This window comes from Symphalangus syndactylus, chromosome 19, assembly GCF_028878055.3.
Source record: "Symphalangus syndactylus isolate Jambi chromosome 19, NHGRI_mSymSyn1-v2.1_pri, whole genome shotgun sequence".
In the NCBI taxonomy this organism is placed as follows: Eukaryota; Metazoa; Chordata; class Mammalia; order Primates; family Hylobatidae; genus Symphalangus; species Symphalangus syndactylus.
Window position 1 is genome coordinate 86467899 of NC_072434.2, and position 23747 is coordinate 86491645.

The 23747-nt window shown below is 41.2% G+C and overlaps 1 protein-coding gene across 14 annotated transcripts in view; it reads right to left on the reverse strand.

The window, feature by feature from the left end:
- Positions 1 to 23747, reverse strand: part of PLD5 (phospholipase D family member 5) — a 438248-nt gene that overhangs the window by 18703 nt on the left and 395798 nt on the right. For all 14 annotated transcript variants that reach the window (XM_055233749.1, XM_055233751.2, XM_055233752.2 and 11 more), the window contains 3 exons: positions 15343 to 15479; positions 9059 to 9227; positions 2043 to 2157 (listed from right to left, as the gene is read on the reverse strand). In XM_055233749.1, the coding sequence (XP_055089724.1) occupies positions 2043 to 2157; positions 9059 to 9227; positions 15343 to 15479 (421 nt within the window). The remainder of the gene's footprint in view (positions 1 to 2042; positions 2158 to 9058; positions 9228 to 15342; positions 15480 to 23747) is intronic.

A 23747-nucleotide genomic window follows, 5' to 3' on the forward strand; every position in this document is an offset into this window, starting at 1 on the left:
TCTGATTTTTAGGATTTTCCGTTTTTCTGCTCTGTTTTCTCCCCATCTTTGTGGTTTTATCTACCTTTGGTCTTCGATGATGGTGACGTACAGATGCGGTTTTGGTGTTGATGTCCTTTCTGTTAGTTTTCCTTCTACCAGTCAGGACCCTTAGCTGCAGGTCTGTTGGAGTTTGCCGGAGGTCCACTGCAGACCCTGTTTGCCTGGGTATCAGCAGTGGACGCTGTAGAACAGCAGATATTGGTGAACAGCAAATGTTGCTGCCTGATCGTTCCTCTGGAAGTTTTGTCTCAGAGGAGTACCTCGCCGTGTGAGGTGTCAGTCTACCCCTACTGGGGGGTGCCTCCCAGTTAGGCTACTGGGGGGTGCCTCCCAGTTAGGCTACTTGGGGGTCAGGAACCCACTTGAGGAGGCAGTCTGTCCATTCTCAGATCTCAATCTATGTGCTGGGAGAACCACTGCTCTCTTCAAAGCTGTCAAACAGGGACATTTTTTCTGCCTGTTTAGTTTTTTATTTTTATTTTTGAGAAGGAGTCCCACTCTGTCACCCAGGCTGGAGTGCAGTGGCGGGATCTCAGCTCACTGCAACCTCCGCCTTCCAGATTCAAGCAATTCTCCCTGCCTCATCCTCCCAAGTAGCTGGGATTACAGACACCCACCACCATGTCCAGCTACTAATTTTTTTGGTATTTTTTAGTAAGGATGGGTTTTCACCATGTTGGCCAAGCTGGCCTTGAACTCCTGACCTCAGGTGATGCACCTGCCTCGGCCTCCCAAAGTGGCTGGGATTACCGCGTGAGCCACTGCGCCCAGCCAGATATACATCTTTAAAATATTCCAATACTCTCTTCTAATGTGATATTGAAAATGGAAAAAGAATATGTTCACACTGAGCCTGGGAGTTAGTGACTCCCTACATGGCCAGTGGCAGTGTCTGCAGGGGTGGGAGGCAGCAGGTGAGATGACTGGGGGCCCTGGATGCCAGACCCGGCTCCTTCCCCCTAACATCTGTATTTCTAAGTCTTAGGGTCCAAGTTTCCTCATTTATAAACTGCAGATGATAAAAACTGCCCTCCCTATTGGTGATGTTGCCAAGAGAAAGGAATCAAGTGCTTTACAAAGCTAAAAGGGTATATTTTTTACTTACTGGATTTGAAAAAAAGAAATTGATACAGGTTTTGTATTTCTATATTCCATGAACATGTTTTTTTCTGCCTTGAGACTGCCACTTCATCTGTACAATGTAATCACTACACTGCTGTTTTTGGATTTATGTACCTTCTTATAGATCATTTTAACTGCCTGTGATGGTACTAGTTAAGAGGTTACCATGGACCGTACATATCATGGAAAATTAGAATAGATTTGATATATTACTAATTACACCAGTATAGAATGATTTCAGCACTTGGGTCTCTATTACCTTAATAATAATAGCTAGCATTAATTGGGTATTATCTATGTGCCAGGTACTTTGCACATTTTATCTCTTCTACTCTTCACCCAATGAAGTAGTTACTATTATTAGCCTCATCTTACAGATGAGAAAACTGAGGTTTGAAGAGCTCAAGTTAAATTGTACAGAGCAGGACATTTGGAAGATGGCAGGGATGGGATAATTGGCTGGGCATTGGGAGTTTTGGCACTGAACCACTCCACTGTGCCTCCCCATCATTCATGTCAGGCTGGCTTGTGCTGTGGGCAGGGGGATGACAATGCTCGTTCCTGTGCCAGGACTCACCTTTGATGAGCCATTCTCATCCTTGCCTGTACAATGAGGCAAATGGACCAGAAAATTTCTGTAAAACATTTATGGAAAGGCATCTTCTACGTCTTCTAGTATGTAAATCAGGCCATGGAAGAGATATTTGAATGATGAGCTCCCTGTCGTCACCACCTGTTTCCTCACCTCCATTTCCCCCCATTCACCAGCAGTGGTTGCCAAGGCCTTGCTTCCTCACCGGGGGATACCGTGGAGCCCAGATGGACTACCACTGCCTGGGTGACCCCCACCCAAGGAGCCTCACAGCCCTGACACCTACCAATATAAGCTGCTCCATCTGTCACCATGTACTTGTTGCGATTTAACCTAGGAAAGGTGTGATTCTTTTGTTCTTTTGTAGCACAAGCATTCTCTCTTTCCAGATCAAAAAATTTCTGTAAGAAAAAAAAAAAGGTAAATAAGAGGAACGTTTCTGGTCTTGTCCAAGAGCACAAAAGAATGTATTATCCAAATATCAACAATAGACCTCATGTTGGATTATGAAAGCCAAATCTTATTACCTCATATAGATGAAGCTATTTTTGTTCTCAAATCTAAATAGGCAACAAGAGAAAATTAGCATGCTCAACTAGGTATATAATTAACACTTTTAAGCTACAAAATGAACACAAAATTCATTTTCTTTTTTCAGCAGGATAAGGGCCAGAAGGTTGTTTAATTCTCATTGTCTTATTCATCAGGGTGCGCTGGCATTTGAAGCATGCCTCAGGGTGCTTTCTGTCAAGCACCGCAATGAACTGAATGAGTATTCTTACATGATGCATACATTATGTCAATGACTAGCTGATTAAACTGGGGATTTGCAAAGGTCAAAAGAGACTTTGCCATAGGAACAAATAGTTTTCCGTCTGAACACCTAAGTCTAGGAGCTCTTTTGATAAGCAGCTAAAAAAAAAATCACAACTTCAACCATGAATTCTGAATTTCAACTTTTATTGACTCAAAAGGCAACATTCCAGTTCACCCAAGGCCAGGAATGGGGCAGCTAAAAGAAGGGGTATGACTGCAGGAATGGCCAGGATATGCCTTAGGGGTCTGTGGAATTTGCTAAATTCTCAGATGAGGCTTAAACTGTGGCTAAGCTCATGGAACTCCATGACTCAGCTCACCGGAAGACACTAGTCAAAGGTGAAAATATCAGGTATCCCCTATATGGGAAAATGTTGAGTATTTTCAGAACTGCATGGAACCTTTTGGAGTGTCTTACAGCTATAGAATCATGTGTATTTAAAGGAAAGAAGAGGCAGGGAGGAAAATGGCATGATACCTAGAAAAGGAGATGTCATTTACAGTTTTAAAACTGTAAGTGTTCACATTTGGTTTGAGGAAATAATGAGAGTTGGACGTCCCCCTCCCCTAGCGTGGTAGAACGGTGATAAACTAAATGATCACTAAGATCCCTTCTAGCCACAAAAGTTCTATTTTGATTTTTTGTAAAACCCTTGAGGTCCACAGTGCAGAGATCAAAATCTACTACTTAAAAACTGTCTATTCCACAACACAGGTAAACATGTTATCTGTGTGGCTCTCAGGGCCATATCACCATGGTTATAGACAGTGATAACTGGTTCACCCAGTGTCCTCAGTTCCTGTCTTCTGCAAAATCTGCATTGGTTTCTGGACTCTTCAAACTGACTTAATAACCTGTGAATGTTCTTAAGTCACAGTTTTATGTTCATGAGGTCACATGAATATTGAGGGCATCACCACCAATAACAGCCAGAAGTCACCTCGCTTGGACATTCTATCACAACACGTGGCCACACGTGTGACTGTTTCCTTTTGGGAAAGATATTATTGTAGAATCAAGATGGATTTCAAAAAGAATAAAATATACATGTTGAGTTAAGTCAAGGATAGAGTCACAGCTTGAGGCTTTAGTAAAAACCCATTTGCTCTAGAAAGTCAAAGATGGCCCTTAAGAGGGGAAAAAGCTTTCTCTGGAAGACGAAAATGACAGCAGAAATCAGGTTTTATTCACTGGTATTATTCAACACCTAATACACTGTGGGTGACAGCAAAGACATTTCAAAAGGGATTTATTAATTTGTTAAAACAAACTCTAAAAAATCGGCTGACTGGGACAATTTTGTGCTTCACAGTCTTTTCTCTTTCCATGAGCCCATCATGGAGGTAAACCCACATCAGGGCTGGAGGTGGTTGGAGGTGGGGGTGCCCACTCCTTTAAGGACAGAGATTCCCTATCTAGTTCCCAGGCCATGTGCTTTATCAGGGCTCCCAGGCTCCTGAAGACCGCTCTGTGCAAGATTCCAATCCTCACTTTTCTTGGAAGAGTTTATCACCCATCTGTGTTCTAGACATTAGGACCATAAGCTTCTTGCCCATCTAGGCTGTGTTGATGCTTAGAAGTGTATGGCCTCTGTTTTATAAAATGGCTATATGTGAACTATTAATGTTTGGTTTATTAAAAAAAAAGTGACCATCTGTGATCAAAAACATCAAAAAGATGAAGCTGATTAAGTACTGTAAAGGTTGCAATGATGGATGCTACTTTCCTTGTAATTTTTTATAATTCTTTAATGAGAGCCGTTGACATTTCACACCCTAGAAGTTTCAACTGCAGGTGCCCTAGTGGCAGGTGTGCTGAGGGGGTCAAGAAACAGTGGGTGGACATGGACCTGTGACTTGGCCAGAGGAGAATTTGGAAAAGGAGATTGGAGCAAATGCACCATATGGTATACCAAAAGCCCCAGACTGTCCTCTCTGCTCCTGCTAGACCTCGCGAATAACAGGGGCTCCTCTGAGTGCGAGTGTACTGACCTCCAGAGTGCATGACTTCACTGGGCAGCCTCTTCACCCGTGGTCACCCTTCCCCAGCACACACCTGCAGAAAATGGCTAACCACACCTTGAACTCAGGCACTGTCCTGGGTTCTGCCCTGTCCCCTCACTGGCTTGCAGAATCTTTCTTATCACTCTGCCTTTATTAGCTCCCTTCTTTGACTTCATTTGTTCATGCATGCACTCATTCAACACATATGTTTTGAAAACTCCACCAAGCATCATGTGAGCCATTGGTGAACTAGACACCTTTTCTTTTTCTCACTTCCTTTTTTTCTGGAGCTCCATATGCCACTGTAATTATCTGGAAAATGCTGTTTCTGAGCTGAATCAATCCCAAGAGTTCTCTTGTCTGTGAAAAGGTATTGAACAGAATTAGACTCCATTCTCCTGTGTCTCTGACTTCCTGGGACTGCACCTGATTCTCCTCTGATCCTGGGCACCTGATTCCAAACCCAGGTTGGTGCCCTGATCCAACTCCTGGTTATTTCATTTATTTGGAAATCTGGCCTGGAAACAGATCTGTGGTAGTAATCACAGTCATGTTTTTATTTCCAATACTTACACTGATTTGTGACTACACAGATATGTGCGTGATTTCCTCAGTTTACAAAAACCAGTTAAGTAGAGATCAGAATTTCTATTATCCATCAATGTTACCAGACTATTCAGGAGATTAAGATGAAAACACAGGTGAGAAGCATTATTTTTGGAAATTTATGGTAAATTCTAAATTTTTATGTGTTTAAATTGTTAATACTTTCATGAAAAATAAAATTTAAGATATCTTAATGGCATGAATGAGTTACAAACATTTTATCTGACTTTTTTTTTGATCCTCAGGGATATAATTTGGATGTGTAGCTTCTCATATCTTTGAGCAGATGCAGTATATGATGTTTTTGTTTTTGCTTTTGCTTTGAGACAGTCTTGCTCTGTCCCCAGGCTGGAGTGTGGGGGCAATCATAGGTCACTGCAGCCTTGAACTCCTAGGCTAAAGTGATCCTCTTGCCTCTACCTTCTGAGTCCTGGGTCCCTAGGACTACAGATGTGCACCACCACACCTGGCTAGTTTTTGCTTTTTTTTTTTTTTTTTTTTTAGAAATAGGGTCTTGCCATTCGTCCAGGCTGGTCTTGAACTCTTGGCATCAAGTGATCCACTAGTCTTGGCCTCCCAAAGTGTTGGGATTACAAGTGTGAGCCACTGCACCTCGGTGTATATGATGTTTCTGAATATAGATAAGAAAGATGAAAACAGACTTTGTAACTGCAATGATCTCTTCTACATGCAGAGGCCATGGAGACATGTTTAAGAGCTCAGGTTCTGGAGTTCAAAAGACTTGGGTTTGAGTCTTGCCCCATTACTCACTAGTGTCCCTGAGAGAAGTTATTTAATGTACACTTCAGTTCCCATGTCTATAAAATAGGGAAAGTACCTGTTTCACAGGGTAATTGTAAATATTATTATCTCTTAAGTTTTTTTGTAGAGATGGGGTCTCCCTACTTTGCCCAGGCAGGTCTTGAACTTGTGGCCTCAAGTGAACCTCCTGCCTTCGACTCCCAAAGCACTGGGATTACAGGCATAAGCCACATGTCTGGCTGTGTGGTTGTGAATATTACATAATTTATATAAGGCATTTAATTCAGTGCCTGGATAACTATATATACTCATGAATATTCATGAATATAACACATTCCTTCACTTATTTAAAAAGTATTAAGTACTTACTAAGTTCAGGCAATGTGAAGTGGTTGCTCTCATAACAGCAACACAACAAAAACTTAATAAATGGTGTAGCATTGGTTTACTCAATGGGCAGCAGGCAGCAAGTAAATTGGTATTGTAGGGTGGAAAGATGAAAACTCACGTTATACAGTGACAAACTGTTTGGTAAAAACATAACCAGCATTTATTTGGAAGGAATACCAAGTACCACCGAACCTTTGGCTTATAGGGCTTTGGCTATAGGGACCAGGGAAATGAATTGTTTGTACTGTGTGTTGGTTGTTATTTGTCCTTCCTTTTTTTTTTTTGAGACAAGATCTTGCTCTGTCGCCCAGGCTGGAATGCAGTGGCGCAATCTCGGCTCACTGCAACCTCTGCCTCCCAGGTTCAGGTAATGCTTGTGCCTCAGTCTCCCAAGTAGCTGGGATTACAGGTGTGCACCACCATGCCCAGCTAAGTTTTGTATTTTTACTGGAGATGGGGTTTCACCATGTTGTCCAGACTGGTCTTGAACTCCTGGCCTCAAGTGATCCACCTGCCTTGGCCTCCCAAAGTGCTGGGATTATACGCGTGAGCCACTGTGCCTGGCCTGTTAGTTGTGCTTTTAAAAAGCTTATTAGGGGAGATAAATAGGCTCAGGGACGGAATGGCTAGTTTATAAATGGAAATGATAGAGAACAGATAGACCAGAAATTTGGTATTTCACAGGGTTGGAAAAGCTGATTGTACCTAGAACTCAATGATAGAAAATAAGTATGAAAAATCCTTTAAGTGGCCAGTTAAGATGGAGCCCTGTAGAAAAGATGAAATAATTGGTGTAATTATAACAGGTATAATCTTCCCACCTGTGTCTGATGGTCTTGAATGAACTCTTATCACTAGAGAGAGAGAAGTCTATGAACTGGAAAGCATAATTCATCAAGTTAGGGAATTATGTTCAACAAGAAACTTTGGACATGGCTATGGATACATGGAAATAACTAGAAGCAAGTACATCAGAACCTACTACATTTCTGAGAAACTTGCATTGCCCAAGAAACCAACCAGCTCATGCTAGGACCCCAAACTCCTTTAACTGTCCATGCCTTAAAACAACCTTGGGTCCTTGGTTTGAACCAGCAGGAGTATGCGGACTTCACAATACCTGCCCAGAAGAGTTTTATAATTGCCGTGGACCAGGGACTGCCATGGGCCTCCGAACCTTCCCTTTCTAACAGCAGTTTTCCTTGTGCTTATCCTGTTTCTGTACTCAGGGAGGGGGGTAACCTTAACCTGCTTTTGGGTATTTTTTGGTGTGTGGTGGGGAATTGTTACTGTTTTGTTTTAGTTTTTACATTGACAAACTGTGATGTACCGATTTCAGGCTTGATGTCCAGAAATGCACATCACTGGAAGACTCTGTGCAGTGACTGCATGAAACTTTGCATTTTCTCCCTTGTGGGAGGTGGGAATGAGGGTTCTCTATGAGGCAAGGCGAGTGAAATGGATCCTGTGTACCAGGAACTTCAGACCATGATGATTCACAAATCTGTTCCTTTGTCACCCTGGAAACACAGCTGACTTTCTGAACATGGTCATAAGTCTCACTGGCCATTAGGCATGGCCATGTGAAAGCTATCCAGGCAGTGGAATGAAGGCTAGAGGGATGTTCCCTACCTCCAGTCCCAATCCAAAAATGCCTCTCACTCAGCCCTCCAATTTCGCCCTTCTCCTGTCTGGCCTTGGGATATTCAGGGTCAGGGCCATCTTGGAAACCATGTGTCAAAGTTAATTGCAGAGCCCTCGATACCCTGGGTCCCTAAATGCTGCAAGGAATGCAGCTTCATTACTTAGAAAAGAGCCTGCCACAGGCCAGATTCTGTTGAGTGACCGCATGGGGGTTGAGAAAAGCTGAGGCCTAAAGGATTAGTGGTTATGAGGTGGGTAAACATGGAGAAGAAGAGTGTTGTAGGCGGAGGGAATCGCTTGCACCAAGTCTGGAGTGGAGGAAGAGGGTGATGAGGTCTGGAGTAGAGTCAAAGGTGAGCTAGAGAATTAACGCATTTCAGGTATTCCTAGTTCCCAGTCTTACCTCCCTCAAGGTCTCCAGAGGTGGATTAGTATGTGGCCCAAGGGACCTGGGGCAAGCATGGGGACCAGACTACGAGGCATCTGGGCCGGGGTACATCTGAGCGTACTGGTGCATGCTCCAGTGCTCTGTTGGTCACAGTCTTACAAATAGGAACAGGAGGTGAATGGGGTCGTTAAAGGAAAGTGGAGAGGGCCGGGCGCGGTGGCTCGTGTTGGTAGTCCCAGCACTTTGGAAGGCCAAGGTGGGCAGATTGCTTGAGCCCAGGAGCTCAGGACCAGCATGGGCAACATGGTGAAGCCCTATCTCTACAAAAAATGCAAAACTAGCTGAGCCTGGGAGTCAAGGCTGCAGTGAGCCAGGATTGTGCTACTGCACTCCAGCCTGGGTGACAGAGCAAAACCCTGTCTTAAGGAAAAAAAAAAAAAAAAAAAAAAGAAAGAAAATGGAAAGGATGCAATAGAATGTGAGAAGAGGGCTGGACAGAGGAGGCGTCAGGAAACATGAGCTCTACTCTCCTTTTTTTGTATGTGATTGTTTTGAAAAAATTATCGTGCTTTTTGAAGATTGTCATCCTGGTTCTTACTGGAATTTTACACACAGGCATATGCTTGCAGCTTTCACACACATGCAGAGGGCATCCACTTTTTATTTAATAACACAGTCAACATAATACTTACAACTTTCAAACTGCAGTTGGCTATTTCGGTGCAAATCGCTTTAAGAGATGAAATAAAGTTAAACGTAAGGGGATCAGTTTCCTTCCAGAAGCTTAAAAGGAGTCGAACTCTAACGCTTCGTAAAACTAATGCTTCTCTTATTTTTGCATCCAAGTCTGGCCAGTAAGTCCTGCAGAAATCATATCCAAATAGTAAAAATAAAGAAAGTTAGTTTGGGAAAAGAAATTTACTAGACAGCATAGAACATTGATATTACCCGGATCATTACTTTATCCTATAATATATAAACAACCTCATCAGAGAGGTTGAAAAACATACAAGCCTCTTAGCTTAGGCACCAAGAAATGATGATTTGCTGGGACCTGCCCCTGCCTAAAAGGAGGTTTCCTACCACCAGGTCCTTGGGCTGGGGTGAGGACAGGCTGACTGCCACCAGAGGCCACCCTTACTACATCTCTGACGCTACCTGGCCCTCAGTCCACTAAGAACTGATTATCCAGTAGAATTCCAGTTAGGAACCCTGAGCACCCCCTCAGTCCCCAAATGCCACCAAAACCTCTCTTTGGCGATTGTCCCCTAAATGAACTTGTGCTCTGGTCATCTGAGCTTCCCTACACTTTCTTTTCCCCACTGTCTTACTGTGGTGTCTCCTGACCAAGCCTCCCACGACTCCCCTGCCTTCCACGTTTTCTGCAGGGCCTTTGGAATCTTCCAACAGGCAAAGTTTCCCCAACAGGCTCGGCCTTTTCTCTGAATCCTTAAGCCTTTGCCTTAATTCAATCCTGATTCTTCCCTGAGGCCGCAGCTTCTCCTGAAATCCTGCGTGCGTTTTCTACCATGACCTGGCCACTTGGCTTATGATGTGTGGGGCAGCATCCCACTTTGCCTCTGCCGGCCCCCAACACACACTGTCACTTCCAGAACTGTCATTTAATTCTTAAGTTAACAAAAAGCTTTCCTGTCTTAAGGACCAAGCCTTAAATAACTCTTCCTCCCCTCGGCCCTGACATTTGTAGACCTTTTGTTTACTCATCAAACTCTTGCCCTGGTTCTAGGCCAGTTCAGTATTTGAACTAATGATACATTATTTGAAAGTGTAGCCTGCCAGTGTCATAATCATTGCACTGCTAAAGGCCTCCTGTCCTTATTCCCCACTCTCTTAATTGCTCTTTCATCACACGCAGGCTGCAGATTCATGAGGCCTTCAGTCTGCCCAGTCCATCGGCTCCTCCTGTCTCCCTTGCCTGCCCAGCCTCATCTCAGTTCTGATCACTTGAAAGCTACTCGCCTCTGTACCTTCCTCTTGCTCTTGGCAAAAATCTAGATCCTGGATCCACGCTACACTTTTCTTTGTCTGGTTTTATACCCATGAAACTGAGGACTACAGGAAAGATCATCTCAGCCTTGTGCTCGAAATTGGTTTCTCTGCCTCCAGTCACGTACTTCATCAGTGACCACCACAGTGATCCATCTAAAGCAGACCTGGTGATGCTACTTCTTGAATTAAAACAGTGGGGCTGGCACCGTGGCTCACGCCTGTCATTCCAGCACTTTGGGAGGCCAAGGCGGTGGATCACTTGAGGTCGGGAGTTTGAGACCAGCCTGGCCAACATGGTGAAACCCCGTCTCTAATAAAAATACAAAAATTAGCTGGACATGTGGCATGCACCTGTAATCCCAGCTACTTGGGAGGCTGAGGCAGGAGAATCACTTGAACCCAGGAGGTGGAGTTTGCAGTGAGCCAAGATCGTGCCACTGCACTCCAGCCTGGGTGACAGAGCAAGACTCCATCTCAAAACGAAAAAAAACCCCACCCCCCACAAAAATCCATAAAGTGGAAGCTCCACAAAGTCACAAGACTCCCCCAGTGGTCGGGATCTCTGGTTCCTGGTCCTTGCCCCCTTTCCAGTTAGATCTCTCACCACCTTACCTTGAGCTCTTTTTCTCTACATGTGAAACTTGGCTCATGCTGTCCCTTCCACTGGGAAAATTTTTCACCCTTTTCGGACAAATTTCTCATTTTTTTCAAGAAATTTTTGTGGAGAAACAATATTTTGAATTATAAGTCAGTGAGCATCTCCTCCAGTGGGCTTCTTCTAACCCTGAAGCTGTGCCGCGGGGCTGTTTCACCTAGCGTCTGCAATATTCTGCACTCGGGAGGCTGAGGCAGGGACGGTGATCATTGCACCTCTAAAGGTGATATTCATCATGATTAAAGCATGAACAGCATATGATCCCAACCTCCATCTAACAGGACAGGAAGGAGACTATTAGAACACAGAGGTGTGAATGGTACAATGAATGTACCTGAGGCTGAGGCAGGAGAGTCACATTATATTATTATTATATAATATATATTATATTACTATATTATATATTATATTTTTATTATTATTATATTATCATAAAGGCCATTAGAGGCTTTTAAAGGTGCAATGATCATGACACTGGCAGGCTACAGTTTCAAATAATGTATCATTAGTTCAAATACTGAATTGGCCCAGAATTAGGGCAAGAGTTTGATGAGTAAACAAAAGGTCTACAAATGTCAGGGCCGAGGGGAGGGAGAGTGATTTAAGGCTTGGTCCTTAAGACAGGAAAGCTTTTTGTTTTCACATAAGAATTAAATGACATTAATTCTCATTAAATGTACCTCAGGTACATTCAAGTGATTCTCCTGCCTCAGCCTCAGGTACATTCATTGTACCATTCATACCTCTGTGTTCTTAATAGTCTCCTTCCTGTCCTGTTAGATGGAGGTTGAGATCATGTGCTGTTCATGCTTTAATCACTAGTACACAGTGCTCAATAAATATTTGTTGAATGAGGCCAGGCGCGGTGGCTCATGCCTGTAATCCTAGCACTTTGGGAGGCCGAGGTGGGTGAATCACCTGAGGTCAGGAGTTCGAGACCAGCCTGGCCAACATGGTGAAACCCCATCTCTACTAAAAATACAAAAATTAGCTCGGTGTGGTGGCATGTGCCTGTAGTCCCAGCTACTCGGGAGGCTGAGGCAGGAGAACAACCTGAACCTGGGAGGCAGAGGTTGCAGTGAGCCAAGATCTTGCCATTGCACTCAGCCTGGGCGACAAGAGCAAAACTCTGTCTCACAAAAAAAAAAAAAATGGTTGGATGAATGCATAAATAAAAAGCATTAATACTTCAAAGGCTAATCAGACTACATTTTTATTATTCCTTTACACATTTACTAATTTCCTTGTGAAAGATGTATTTTATGTAGAAGAAATAAATAACGAACAACCCTAAACTGAGACCTAAATAATTGACTTGCTTAAGAAAGAGAGCTCGATTGCTAAGTCAGGAAGAAGTGAAATAGGGCTTCTGAATTTTTTTTTTTTTAGATGGAGTTTCACTCTTGTTGCCCAGGCTGGTGTGCAATGGCGTGATCTTGGCTCACTGCAACCTTGGCTGTCCAGGTTCAAGCGATTCTCCTGTCTCAGCCTCCTGAATAGCTGGGATTATAGGTGTCTGCCACCATGCCCAGCTAATTTTTGTACTTTTAGTAGAGATGGGTTTTCACCATGTTGGCCAGGCTGGTGTTGAACTCCTGACCTCAGGTGATCCGCCCACCTCAGCCTCCCAAAGCGCTGGGATTACAGGCGTGAGCCACCATGCCCGGCCGGCTTCTGAATTTTTACTGTAGGATTTATTTAGTCACAGATCATTGTTCCATTCCCTTCCTACTACCTTGAAAAGTAGAAGTTATTTCTAACACTATCGCTAAATAATAGTGTGTGGTTTTTTTTACACACTGTTCATCATTTCTGATTTGGGAGTGTATGATTTTTTTCTCTTTCATTTGGATGTTTGGCAATGTACAGACTAACAGTTAAGTCTGAAAGATTAATTCCATTAACATACCGAAATTTGATAGTATTCGCCTATTTATTAAAGTTGAATTCACTCCTGAAAAGCTTTTCTGGGACTAGATAAAGATGAGTAACCAGTCTGAATTTATACAAGTAATTAATTTATCTGATTGAGAAGAATTTAATTATAATCTTGATGCTTGGTCTACTTCTTATGTCTCTTTGAAGACCTTTCCATTTGGAAAGTTAAAAGCATTTACAGGTTTAAAATTTTAAAAATACAATAAAAGAAGTTTCATTTAATAGCTGAAATGGTAGATTTATAACCAAAATGCAAAATTTCAAGTGAGTCTCTGATTCTTTAACCTTCTTTTTGTTTTCTCTAGATTTTAGATTTCTAAACTATTTTAGATCCTCCATCCTAATTATTTACCCCTTGACCATGAAGAATCTCAATTTTGTTCATAGAACTTCATGGAACAAAGGTTTTGTCAATCCTGAGAAATCATTATGCCATCCTAACATATAACTCCCTGAACTTGACCTTATTCTCCTTCTCAATAACAGGAAAATCAGGCAAAACCCATATTCTGTTTTGAAATGTTCCCAAAGCGGAGGTAAAATCTAAAACTAAATCTAAAACCAAGTGAACAATGAAGGGAGGAAAAACAAAAAGGAGGGATAGAAAAGGTGTGGAAGTGTGTGGTGAAAAAATCCATGAATGTCCAAAGGATGTACTATGTGTATGTATGTATGTGTGTGTGTGTGTGTGTGTGTATATATATATGTATGTATGTATGTGTATATATATGCATATGTATGTATGTGTGTGTGTGTATATATATGTATATATATATATATATACGTATATATATATGTGTGTGTGTATATATATGTGTGTGTATATATATATATATGTATATTGAGATGGAGTCTCACTCTGTTGCCCAGGCTGGAGTACAGTGGTGTGATCTTGGCTCACTGCAACCTCTACTTCCTGGGCTCAAGCGATTCTCCTGCCTCAGCCATCTGAGTAGCTGGGATTACAGGCGTGCGCCACCACACCCAGCTAATTTTTGTAAAGATGCACAATATTTTAAAATAAAAGTATTTCAATAATATGAATCTTGCAGCTAAAAGTGCTTTTCTACTAGCTGTTACAAGAAATGATCATTTTCTGGGGGAAAGACTCTTTTTGTAATCCTATGGTTATTTGCATAAAGAAGCTACATATTATGCATTATGTAGGGTTGGTGATGTAAGAATTATTCAAGCAATAAAGGGCACACTTAATCATTTAGCCTCAGTAAATGGTTGTTTTGAAACTGTAATATTCCAAATTAAAAAGGCCTTGGGTCGCGCTCCCAAAAATATGCACTTTGAAAACATTTCCTGGATCAAACTAATTATTCAAGCACCTCTGCATTCCCAGCAAGAAAGCAAAAGTGGGAATACTTAAGCATGGCCATGCATTTATGCATGCAATGATTTCCGAAAGAGTTTGTCATAAATTCCATCCCTGAATTTATTCCATGTTTGCATGCTTAAGCAATGATGAATTATTGAAAAGCACTGCATTTTTAAACTGTTCTCTTTTCACAGAGAGGGATGGATTGACTGAGAACATAGATATTTGAAGTTTCTTTCTCCTTTTTTTTTTTTTTTTTTTTTTTTGAGATGGAGTCTCGCACTGTCGCCCAGGCTGGAGTGCAGTGGCACGATCTCTGCTCACGGCAAACTCCGCCTCCTGGGTTCACGCCATTCTCCCGCCTCAGCCTCCCAAGTGGCTGGGACTACAGGCACCCGCCACCACGCCCGGCTAATTTTGTTTTTGTACTTTTAGTAGAGATGGGGTTTCACCATGTTAGCTAGGATGGTCTCCATCTCCTGACCGTGTGATCCGCCTGCCTCGGCCTCCCAAAGTGCTGGGATTACAGGCATGAGCCACCGCGCCTGGCCTTTCTCCTTTACACTGAGAAGCTATGATGAGAATTTGGCATTAAATGAAGACTGCTGTGAATATCAAACAACAATGCTTCCTTTAAGGAAAGTCTGGCAAGACTACTCAGTTTCAATATGCCCTTTTCGGGTATATCCTTGTTAATAATTTTCAAATGATAATTTTTTTCATATCATATTTTATCTTTTATCCTTTCAAATAATTTTCAAGTTGAGAGCAACCTAATTTTCTTTTGAAAGTGACTCTCATTTTCATAATGTAAACTACTGAGGTACTTCTGTAGGGTGAGACCATGAGCCTTTAAAATGGACCCACTCTGGGAAAAGGTCCATAACGAGTAAATTGCCAATACACGTTAAACAGCATTGAATGGTGTGCTCTTCCTAAGGCTACCTGATAGCATCTCCATTTCCAGGCTGGCTTCTCCTGTGGTGCCCAGTTTAGTGCCTGGTCTTAGGGACTGGGTTCTAAGCAGAGGCTGGGCACTCACTGACCTTTTGGTGCTTGTGCTGGAGATAGGCAGGTAGTCCATGACAGCGATGTACACATACTGCTTGGCATCGTCTATCACACTGTAGATGGCATCTATGTCAAAACTTCTGTTTTTAGGGCAAAAGAGTTTTGGAGAATTCTGTGAAGACACAAAAGCCAAACTTTTAGCGTCGGGGATTTCTTTATTTCCTTTGTTTCCATGGACCTTGGCTTGTAACTATATTTTTGCAAACCTAATTTCTGCTTCATCAAATTAGACAAAGATATTTTCAATCTTATTAAAGTTGAATAAAGATCGAAGTGTGGCGGGATGGGTCTCAAGTCTGTTTTGGAAAGAATTCTTTTATTATCTGACACATTTTGATTTTCAATTTTTATGTATTAAAAAATTTAATTGATACATAATTGTATATATTTATGGGGCACATAGTGATGTGATTGATATAATGTATAGTGATGAGATTATGGTAATTAGCATATCTATCATCTGAAACTTTATCATTTCTTTGTATTGGAAACATTCAATATCTTCCAACTATTTGAAACTATCTAATATATTATTGTTAAGCATAGTCATAGTTAACTAGAGTCCTATAGAACAAGGGTCCCCATTCCCCACGACAGGGACCAGTACTGGGCTGCAGAGCAGGTGAATGACAGGCAAGCAAAGCTTCATCTGTATTGACAGCCGCTCCCCCTTGCTCGCATCGCCGCCTGAGCTCCGCCTCCTGTCAGATGAGTGGGGTCATTAGATTCTCATAGGAGCGTGAGCCCTACTGTGAACTGCGCATGTGAGGGATCTAGGTTGTGTGATCTCCTTATGAGATTGTAATGCCTGATGATCTGTCACTGTCTCCCATCAGCCCCAGATGAGACCATCTAGTTGCACCAAAAGAAGCTCAGGGCTCTCACTAATTCAACAATATAGTGAGTTGTATAGTTATTTCATTATATATTACAATGTAATAATAATAGAAATAAAGTGCACAGCCAGGGATGGTAGTCCAAGCCTGTAATCCCAGCACTTTGGGAGGCTGAGGTGGCCGGATCACCTGAGGTCAGGAGTTCAAGACCAGCCTGGCCAGCATGGTGAAACCCTGTCTCTACTAAAAATACAAAAAATTAGCCGGGCGTGGTGGTGTGCACCTGTAGTCCCAGATACTCAGGAGGCTGAGGCAGAAGAATCACTTGAACCCGGGAGGCAGAAGTTGCAGTGAGCCGAGATTGCATCACTGCACTCCAGCCTGGGCGACAGAGCAAGACGCTGTCTGAAAAGAAAAAAAAAAAAAAAAAAAAAGTGCACAATAAATGTAATGCCCTTCAATCATCCCAAAAGCATCCCTGCTGACCCTGGTCCATGGAAAAACTGTCTTACTGCTGTAGAACAATGGAAGTTATTCTTCCTATCTTACTGTTATTTTTATATCCATTAACAAATCTTTCCCCACCCCCTCTTTCCCCAGCCTCTAGTATCTTCCTTTTTACTGAGGAGAGAATTCTTGCTTTCAGTGTACACACTTCTTTCGGAGGATCACTCCACCTCCAACCTTACACAATTCTGTCATACACAGCTAATAATTTTCTCAGGTGTTACTACACACGCACACACACTACACATAGCAAGCCATTTAGCCCAGCATTTTCATTTCATCTGAAATGTGATGATGTGGGCATAAAAATGTTTCAAACTCAAAATCTAAAAAAAAAAAAAGAAAAATATTGGAGTTTTTTTTTTCTCCAAAATCTGTCATTGAGTTAGGAGAAGTGTTGATCGCTGAGAAAAGGTTATCGATAACCGTGCAGGAAAATCTGAGGGAGCTATTAAGACACCCAAATTCAGCAGGAGAGCCAGAGAAGAAGGATGTTCTGAAAGATTTAAGCGAAATGAAAAAAAGAGGCAAATTCTGCTTGAGGCATTTTTCTCATGTTGCTTGAGGTGGTTTTCATCTTATAAAAATATGGTGTTTGTAGATGCAGTTGCTGTAGAAAGGGAAAGATGTATTTGGTTTTCTCATTATTTTTCCACTGGACAGGACTGAAAATAGTGTTTCTCATAGTTCCTGTTTTACTTTGACAAGCAATACGCTGTGACAAGTATCACATAAATAATGCCAGGGGCATTATAATGGGGCATAAATAATGCCAGGATGTTTAGTACCAAAAGGCTGAATAAACGGATTTTTGGAACTGCCTGAAATGAATGGTAATATTGGGCGGTCAGAGCTCTTCCTCACCGATTATGTCTGGATCAACTCCCTACGCTGCACAGTAGGAGTCCCCACCCCCACTTAGAGCTTTGTGAGATGGAGCTGTGGGACTGGATGCCCACCTTAGAAGGGGCATAGGGGTAAGGAAGGAGCATGCTGAGGATCACACACCTTCCAGGTTTCCTCACACAGAAAGTCCTCTTGGCAGGTGACCGTGAGCAGGATGAGTTGGTTTTTTCAGAAATAATTTCAACTTTTATTTTAGATTCAGGGGGTACAGGTGCAGGTTTGTTACATGGATATATATTGCGTGATGCTGAGGTTTGAGGCACAACTGATCCCATCACCCAGGTAGTGAGAATAGTAGTCTTGTTTTTCCACCCGTGCCCCCTTCCTTCCCCCCTGCACCAGTGGTCCTCAGTGTTTAGTGTTGCCATCTCTATGTCCATGAGTACCCAATGTTTACCTCCCACTTATAAGTGAGAACATGGTATTTGGTTTTCTGTTCCTGCATTGATTTGCTTAGAATAATGGCCCCTAGCTGCAGCCACGTTGCTGCAGAAGACATGATTTTATTCTTGTTTATGGTTGCGTAGTATTCCATGGTGTATATGTACCATATTTTCTTTACAGGATGAGTTTTTGATCATTTGTTTCTTTCTTTTGGAATGAGGATAAACTTCAAGTCTGTTTTTTAGAGGTAGTCCTACACTCCTCTGTCATCAGCACACAGATATGCAGATACTCCATCTGTCACCAAGACAGACAGCGTGTGCTTCTGCAGGGTTTCCTGGGTCTGTCCCTCCTCTTACTCTTGATCCACTCAGTAAGTTTCCCTCACTTGGGCACTAGTGCTGCTTGTGGGGATGTTCTAACATCTTTCTAACTCATTGCCTTATCTCTGGGATGTTTAAAAACAAATATACATCACTCCCAGGATGAATTGACTCCTGGTTTCTCAGAATCCAGCTTGAACTCATTGGGAGGGGTGTATCCATGGTCCTGTGTCCCTGCCTCCTTCATGTGCCAACTCCCATCCTGTCTGTGACCCCAAATGCAAGTAATTACCAGTCCATGGCTGTGCCCTCATCATGTTCATCATGTCTGACTCTGGGCATCTCTGCTTCTCTGGCTTATGTGTCTTTATTTTTGTCTATCAAAGTCCTACTAATTCTGTTCTCAAAATTCCAGCTCAAATGTGATCTCCTTCATGAATTTTTTTATTTTTATTTTTTAGATGGAGTGTTGCTCTGTTGCCCAGGCTGGACTGCAGTGCTGCGATCTCAGCTCACTGCAACTTCCACCTCCCGGGTTCAAGTGATTTTCTTGCCTCAGCCTCCCAAGTAGCTGGGATTATAGGCGCCCACCACTACACCTGGCTAATTTTTGTATTTTAGTAGAGACGGGGTTTCACCATCTTGGCCAGGCTGGTCTTGAACACCTGACCTCATGATCCACCTGCCTCGGCCTCCCAAAGTGCTGGGATTACAGGCATGAGCCACCACGCCCGGCAATGAAGTTGTTTTTAAATCTCCAATCAAAGGTTGCTTTTCCCAACCTTGTACTCCCATACTATTTATTTCTTTTGCTTTTTCTTTTTTTACCATCATAACCATTTTTAAGTGTATAGTTCAGTGGATTTTAGGGATTGTATGTTACTCATTTTCCTATGACATTAAAAATATTCAGATTATTTAATTCCCTTAGCCTGTTGGCTCTGCTTTAAAGGTTCTTTGGTTAATGTGGAGAAGCTGAAGATCTTCGCTCCTGATGGGCTCTCAGAAGGCCAACTCTGAAACGTGTCCAAATGCTCACATTTCTGTTTCAGTTAGGAACTCCCTGAATTTCACTGCTTGTTCCAAACCCAGATTTTGGTTTTGGGGAGGAACAAATGTAGGCAGAGTTGTCTGTGGTGTCTTTACATTTGCCACTATCTTACAAGTGTGGACACTGTAGCCACAATTTAGAGGAAAGAGCATGGGCTTTGGTGATACAGGCCAGACTCTAGCACTCAGAACCTGGGGCATCTTGGTGTGTCCCTTCCACTTTTTGAGCCTCTGTTGCCTAATGGGGTTAATGACAATAACACACCTTTCATACTGGTTTGCTTTGAAGCTCAAATAAATGAACGGCCTGTTCTCTGGCTGGGTTCCATGCTCCTCTTCTGTGCATGCTTTCATTCAATCAGCAAATATTCCTAGGCTTTGGTCTAGGAAGGGGACATACATCAGTGACCAAGACAAGATCCCTGCTTTGTGGAGCTTCATTCTAGCGCATGTTACATGGCATTGCATTCATCTATCTATGTGTTTAGCCACTTGCTTGTGAGCTGCCTCGTTGTGTATCTCTGGCATCTTGTGCCATGCACATATTATATGCTCAATACATACTTGTGGAACAAATGTGAAAGTGCTTCATAAATGCATAAATGGAGGTTTGTCTGTTGGAGTCTGTTACTTCAATCTGGGTATTTCCAAACCTGTGTCAACAGATCTTTATAAGCACTTACCTGCCTTATTGCTTCCTGTGTTCCCGCTGCCTGACACAATGGCAGGTGCCCCAGCTCTGTGTGTTTATGAAGGAAATGCATAATTATTTGTATCAGTCCCCTTGCACCTGGGGGCTGGGTGGTACTTCGCTATGTGTTCTAGAGTCTTCTACCTTTAAAAATAGTGCCTGGATAGTGGCTGTAAAATGTTTGCCCAGAATAGAAATGAATAAACAATGACACAAAAGAATGAGTGGCAGAGGAAGTTAACTAGTTCCAACTGTTTAACGAAAGAGAGGGCTAAGTTTCCCTCTCATCGCTCCTGAATTAATTTTCCGAGCCTTGTGCTGTGTACTTCTTTGTTCCATAGTAAAGTAGAAGGAGAGGGAAAATACAGATCCTCTTCAATATCCCAGCCCTGTGGCAATCTTTTACCAGTCAAGAGCTCTTGAGGGACCTGACTTCTAGGTTAATCTGGGTTTGTCTCTTAGATCAATAGGCGCCATATGAATGTAATTTATTTTGCATACTCATTAAATAATCACCTTGTACAGACCTTAGCAGGTTCTTAATTATTTCATTAACAGTTTCATGGTTTTAAAAAAGTATATACTCTATTTGTAGAATATATATGTTCAAATATAATTAAATATGAAAAGACAACCCATGGAATGAAAGAAATAAAATATTGGCAAATCATATATTTAAACGAGACACCTGAACCCAGGAATTTTAGGCAAGCCCCAACAACATAGTAAGACCTTGTCTCTATAAAAAATCATATTTCTGTTTAAGGGACTTGTATACAGACTGTATAAAGAACTCTTATAACACACATTTTTTAAATAATTTAAATGGGCAAAAGATTTCATATTTGATAGACATTTGTATCTCTTCTCCAAAGAAGAGATACAAATGGCCGATAAGCATGTTAAAAGATTTAAATCAAAACAAAAAAAAGATTACATTTTATACCCTCTAGTAGAGCTAAAATAAGACAGAAAATAAGTGTTGCCAAGGATGTGGAGAAATCAAAACTCTCATATATTGCTGGTGGGATTGTAAAATGGTGCCGCCAATTTGGAAAACAGTTTGGTAGTTTCTCAAGATGTTCAACATAGAGTTACCACATTATCCAGTAAATCCACTCGTATGTATAAACTCGAATTAAAAACAGCTATTCACATAAAAACCTGTACATGAATATTTATACCAGCACTATTTACAATAGCCAAGAAATAGTAGTGGTACAAATGCCCACCTGTTGATAGATGGATAAACAAAGTGTGGAATATCCATACAATGGAATTATTTAGCCATAAAAAGAATAAAGGCAGTATTGGTCCATGCTACAATATGGATAAACCTTGAAAGCATTATGTTAGGTGAAAGAAACAATCACAAAAAACTACACTGTATATGATTCCATTTATATAAAACATCCAGAAAAAGGCAGATTCATAAAGAAAAAGTAGACTGGTGGTTGCCAGGGACTGAGAGAAGGGAAAATAGTGACTGCTAATCAGTATGGGGTTTTTTCTTTGTGGTGAAAAAAAGTTCTAAATTTAGATTGTAGAAATGGTGGCAAAACTGCGACTATACTCAACCCCACTAAATTGTATACTTTATTTTTTATTTTTATTTTTTGTATTTTTAGTAGTGATGGGGTTTCACCATGTTGGCAAGGTTGGTCTTGAGCTGCTGACCTCAAGTGATCAGCTAGCTCCGGCCTCTCAAAGTGCAGGGATTTACAGGCATGAGCCACCATGCTCAGCCTGAATTGTATACTTTAAAAGGGTAAATTTTATGGTGTGTAAATTACATCTCTGTAATGCTGTTAAACTAATTAACAATATAGGCAGAAGGTTCTAAAGAGGAATGTGATGCAGTATTTTTCCATAGCAGCATCAAGTTCTATTTAATGTCAGCCCTCACTCACTAAATGTATCTCAATATACATGACTGACAGGTGAATTAATTGAACAATAAACAAATGAAATCTGTCTAACATCTAGATCAATAAAAACAGACCTCGAACTAGTCTTTTATCTTGGAAAGCAATTGCTTAAGCTTAAAGGCTCCAAAAAGTAATCTACAAGACAGAAACAGCCAACTATTGTTCCCATCCTCCAATTTCAATGGGAAATGCAAGAGAATTAGAATTATCTGGCCCAAGTTACTAGAAATCACACAGTTAAATCTCAGTGCCTATTTGTGTTCCATGAAAAAATTGGAAATAGTCTATATTTGTATCATAAGTTAAAATTTATATCTAACTATGCTGTTATCAATTATCTAAAATCTAACTTTGAGAATGGTTATTAAGGTCTTCAAACACTCTTTATGTGTGTTCAACTTAGTCTTGAGACAATCAGCTTATAAAAATATACTATTTTAAGATACAACAAATATATTGAATTAAATTTGTCTTGGTATTTGTCTGGCATATATTACTGAGAAAACTGTATGCATTCTGGAGCTTTCTATTAATATTACTACTAATAAAACCTATCCCACATTCATTGCTGCTTTTAGCTAGCACTAAGTGAAGCATTGGGAATACCAATGATGAAGAGAATATATTAATAGTAGATGATCTTCAGAGTCTAATAAAATCGTGGGAAAGATGATTATAAATAAATATAAAAGTTATAATAGAAGGGAGTTCAAGGAACTTTGTCTGAATGATATCAATTCCAATTGCAGGGTTTTCTGACTGTTTTTGTAACTGTAAGATTTTATACCTCTCCAGAAATGGTGTTCAATCAATATCCGTTGAATTGAAATTCAAAGGCAGGCTAGATTTTATTAAAAAATAGAAAATAAAACAGGAAATTAAAATAAGTAAATAAAAAAAGGAAGTAAACTAGAAATACCATTTGACCCAGCCATCCCATTGCTGGGTATATACCCAAAGGATTATAAATCATGCTACTATAAAGACACATGCACACGTATGTTTATTGTGGCACTATTCACAATAGCAAAGACTTGGAACCAACCCAGATGTCCATCAATGATAGACTGGATTAAGAAAATGTGGCACATATACACCATGGAATACTATGCAGCCATAACAAATGATGAGTTTATGTCCTTTGTAGGGACATGGATGAAGCTGGAAACCATCATTCTCAGCAAACTATCACAAGGACAGAAAACCAAACACCGCATGTTCTCACTCATAGGTGGGAATTTGAACAATGAGAACACCTGGACACAGGGTGGGGAACGTCACACACCGGGGCCTGTCATGGGGTAGGGGGAAGGGGGAGGGATAGCATTAGGAGATACACCTAATGTAAATGATGAGTTAATGGGTGCAGCACACCAACATGGCACATGTATACATATGTAACAAACCTGTACGTTGTGTACATGTATCCTAGAACTTAAAGCATAATAATAAAAAAAGGTATTACATAGTTTAAAAAACTACCCAAAGAAATGTCTCACAACTCTTTTTGTGGTGAACTCTTTAAGAAAAAGCCACTTATGAATTTGCCCTAGAAAATAACAAAGGTATCAAATTGTAGTCGATTTTACTAAAGGCCTGAGATCACTCTCTCTGGGAAATACATTAACTTTAGAATCAACAAAAAACTGACTCTTTCCCTGTTTAAGGGTTAGTATGTAAATGCATGCAACAACCATATTCACTTATCTCCAAGGTTGAAGCTGTAAATTCAAAATCCAGTGATTATTCAAAATT